The sequence below is a fragment of the Macadamia integrifolia genome, chromosome 6 (assembly GCF_013358625.1).
Source record: "Macadamia integrifolia cultivar HAES 741 chromosome 6, SCU_Mint_v3, whole genome shotgun sequence".
NCBI lineage: Eukaryota > Viridiplantae > Streptophyta > Magnoliopsida > Proteales > Proteaceae > Macadamia > Macadamia integrifolia.
This window is the reverse complement of record NC_056562.1, coordinates 25,617,570-25,621,318: the sequence shown is the minus strand read 5'-3', so window position 1 is coordinate 25,621,318 and position 3,749 is coordinate 25,617,570. Positions and strand designations below refer to the sequence as shown.

At 38.7% G+C, this 3,749-nt stretch overlaps 1 protein-coding gene across 3 annotated transcripts; it reads right to left on the bottom strand.

Moving 5' to 3' along the window:
* Positions 1 to 398: 398 nt before the first annotated feature.
* On the bottom strand, positions 399 to 2,046 carry LOC122081231 (RING-H2 finger protein ATL74-like). Of its 3 annotated transcripts, none has more exons than XM_042648258.1 (2): positions 1,817 to 2,046; positions 399 to 1,290 (listed from the first exon to the last, which is right to left on the bottom strand). In XM_042648258.1, exon 2 carries the CDS (start codon positions 1,190 to 1,192, stop codon positions 626 to 628), a length of 567 nt encoding a protein of 188 aa, XP_042504192.1. In that variant the 5' UTR covers positions 1,193 to 1,290; positions 1,817 to 2,046; the 3' UTR covers positions 399 to 625. The 3 variants fall into 3 exon arrangements, with proteins under 3 accessions (XP_042504192.1, XP_042504190.1, XP_042504191.1); XM_042648256.1 differs by having other exon boundaries at positions 399 to 1,593; positions 1,817 to 2,045; XM_042648257.1 differs by having other exon boundaries at positions 399 to 1,578; positions 1,817 to 2,045.
* Between the last annotated feature and the right edge of the window lie 1,703 nt (positions 2,047 to 3,749).

Below are 3,749 nucleotides of genomic sequence, written 5' to 3'. Positions count from 1 at the left end.
CTGGCCATAAAATTTGAGAGGTTGCCGTGGTCTGAATCATCCCTTTTGACACCAATATCTTGGATTGACGATGATGAATTAATGGATTCCACTCCTTGTTCCAATTTCGATCTAGATCAATTTTCCACATGAGATCTCACCGTTCAAATAATACTCAGTTCATAGATCAAAATAATTAATATATCAATGATTTATAATCCGATAGTTTATAAACAGTAAAATCCCATGTGAAAAAGTCATCATGTGGAGAAGGATCCAGACTTCGTTTCCCTCCATGTCAAAAGCGTGAGAAAGCACATGCATTGAGTCGGGTATAAGCAATGATGGCCCCCCACTTATCTACTGAAGATAAAATATTAACCGTTCATCATTTCTAATATTTTAGATCATGAGAAAAGTCGACAAAATAGTGTAAAAATCAGATAAAGTCAATACATCCACTATTCCTTCATGCTCCATCAATAATATCTTCTAAAAGGGAAAATTCCTCCCAATTAACAACCAAAAAAAAACCCCTTTCCGTTTCTTTATCTCACTATGGAATCCATTTATCTCTCCTCTCTCTATAAATCTCTAAAATTACATTCCTTAACTAAAAAAAAATATATACTAAAAACACCAAATTTCAACTAATATCATCGAGATCCACCACCACAGAACCCTCCCCGGAGGTCGGGACAGTCCCGCTATCCACATCCACAGAACCCGATGTCATCGCCCGATCCAACAATGAGTGCCGGCATGTCGGGCAAGACGAATGTGACACAAGCCACGTGTCAATACACTTCACATGGAACCCATGGTTGCATTTAGGTAAGACACGCAGTTTCTCTCCCTCCACAAATTCTCCCAAGCAGATCGGGCATTCGGTTGCCTGAATACTACTACCCGACCCGTATGCCGTCACGGGTATCCGACGCAGCGCGCTCTTCTTAAGACCCCTGGCAGCTAACCGTGTCGCAGTATCGCCCGGAGATTCGAAGGCAAATCGACGGCCACAACGTAAGGCACATCGTACTATCGAGTTCAATCCAAGGGCGCAGATCAACGCACATAGCAAAGCTGCGAGGATGATAACCATGTTAGTGTCGAAGTTGGCTTCGTTGCTGTAAGTGTTGCGTGACATTCCTGCTCTGCTGCTGTTGCTGCTACTGTTACTGCTTCCATTGCTCGGCCGTACATGGTGCTCCATGTGGATTCAACGATGAGTCGAGAATCAAGTTTCGTCAATAGAAGATGCTAATCTGACGGCAGGCGCATCATCTCTTTCGTTTAGAGAACTCTGTATCTCTTTTACATCATAGGAACCGTGAAAAACAAGCGAGTTCGAAGCAGAAATCGAACCACAAAGGAGATTAGCAGAGGAGAAAACATCTCTCCGTCCTTCTAAACAAGAAGATCTCTGTGAAAGAAAACAAATTTTCCCTATCTTCTTCTTCTTCTTTTTCCTCTCCTTGGAGGCAATTTCTCCTTTTTTGTTTTAATAGGTAGTTCTAACGGCTAGATTTCATACACTTGGGTGAGGGTTTTCTTCCCCTGTTCTCTCTCCTTTTTGAGTTTTATATGGTTCTTCTTGATCTGAAAAAAGAAAAACTAGGGGAAGATGTTTATTGGGTTACAGGGTTACAGATTATAACGATTCAAAGAAGAAGATGAACAGTACAGAGAGAAACAGAGTCTTCATAGCTGGTGGGTATCCAAATTTGGGATGATTAGTGTAGGATTCCAAGTTTCTTAATAAGAAATTCAAACTTAGCTTCCAACCCAAGAAACCCAAAAACCAAGACGGATTAATACAGAGAGAGATGAAAGTTACCTGAGATATAAGCTTCACCGTCACTGAATCTGAGGTTGCCTTCTTCACTTTCTTCCAGAAGAAGAACCAGAAGAACAAGGAGAGATATGAAGGATTTGTGGGTTCCAAACAGATAAGTTTGGATTTGCTAAGGGTTATGTCACTATCATTATCATTTAAGCTATTTTTGTAGCCTCAGCAGGTGGTAACAGTCTAACAGATGAGGAGAAGAGATAATACTTCGGAATTTAAACGGTTTGCTGAAATGAAATAACTACCGGCGTTAACTTTTGAGTCTTTAAGAAGGAAAAACAGAATAGGGTAAGCTAATATGCCATGGAAAAGGTGAGTACAAGTGTGTCTATCCCACCTAATCATGTTAATGGTATGTTTGTAAGTGGACCCTCTTTCTCTGCACCCATGGTGAGGTGAGAATCTCTTCATCTATTTCATATAACCCTATGATTAGACTAGGTAAGTATTTCGGACCATGAATAATAAGGTGAAAATTAATGATGAATCCAAAGTCTAATCATTGTGTCTCATCATCATTGATGAAGGAAAGCTTAATCTTTTATCAAAAGTATTTATTTCTAGTTACACAACAATTTTACAACGACGTAAGTCATTTTTCTTCGATGAAATCTTGACTAGATAGGATTTGGTGATGGTTAATTAATGCCACTCAATTTTGATTACAACCTTTAATCAAGGAAATATTTATGTCAGTCCCCCCTAAACTTAATGTATATTTATCTAATCTCCTATATAGGATCCTTGTTTTTTATCCTACAATAAAATAAACTTTCAATGTTTCCTTCCCCTTACTTTTTATAATGTCTAGATTATCCACGAAGGTCACATTTTCACTAATTTTCATTTCACTTTAAATATGCATGCTAAGTGTGTATTGAGATGTACTTACTATGTATTATATAACTCCTCAATGTCTATATTTAATTAATTTTAACATTTGCATATCGTTCTCAATCCAATAAGATACATATTTGATGTATGATAGTACATTTTATTTACATATTAAAATTAGTTTAAAGGGTTGGGGTTTTCTGGTCGGACACTCCATTTAGGAATCTTTTGAAGAGCTTATTTTGAGCCGTAGGATCTGAACACACAAATCCTAGTTGTTGATTTGTTTATATTATAAATATAACATCATACGATATACGTGTTGCGTATTACACCTAAGTCCCTGTCAATCTCTTCTTCTCTTTCAAGTTCAATCCAACGACGCTGAATACTTGTCGCTTTGATGGGCAGTCGCCAGAAACCGCCGCCACCCTTTGTATCCTCCTCTTATTGAATTTCAACTTGAGATGGCTTTTAGGATTGCTCTGCTCCACCTTGTTCGCCACTTGACCGCTATGGCTAAGGCCCTTTTGACTGCGTAATTAGTTTCATAAATTAAGAACAGAAGCGACTCCATCTAATCCAAATACACTAGTAGTAAATGCCCCCTATGGAGATCCTATCAGGAAGATTGGGAGAGGATCTTTTGGAATGGGAAATTAGGATTGGAATGAATTCATATGGGAATCCCCTCTAACTCAGTCTTCAATTGGTCCTCGTTCCTCCACGATGGTGATAAGACATGAAAGAAACCCAAAAAGAAACGAAATTGTTAGAAACCAGACAAGGGAGAAAATATAGAGAGAATGAAGAATTTGGTTGAGGCGACCACAAATCAAGATAGACATCTCTCTCCTCTGGCAGCCATAGAAATAACATAATTATAGCTTGAAATCTACCAAAAAGAAGAATCTTAACTCTAAGAACTAGTTTAGAAGATTGAGATCATAATCGTGAAGAACACAAAATGGAATCACAGGAAATCTTCTTAAAAACGAGGACAAGGTTGAGGCTTTTTCCTTCTTTCTCTCCTCAACGAAGACAAGGTGGGTTTCGTCACTGGACCGCTGCTTCAAGGGGACGAGGA

Excerpts from the sequence above, each read along its gene's own strand:
- LOC122081231 (XM_042648258.1), bottom strand. The coding sequence starts at position 1,192 with ATGGAGCACCATGTACGGCCGAGCAATGGAAGCAGTAACAGTAGCAGC.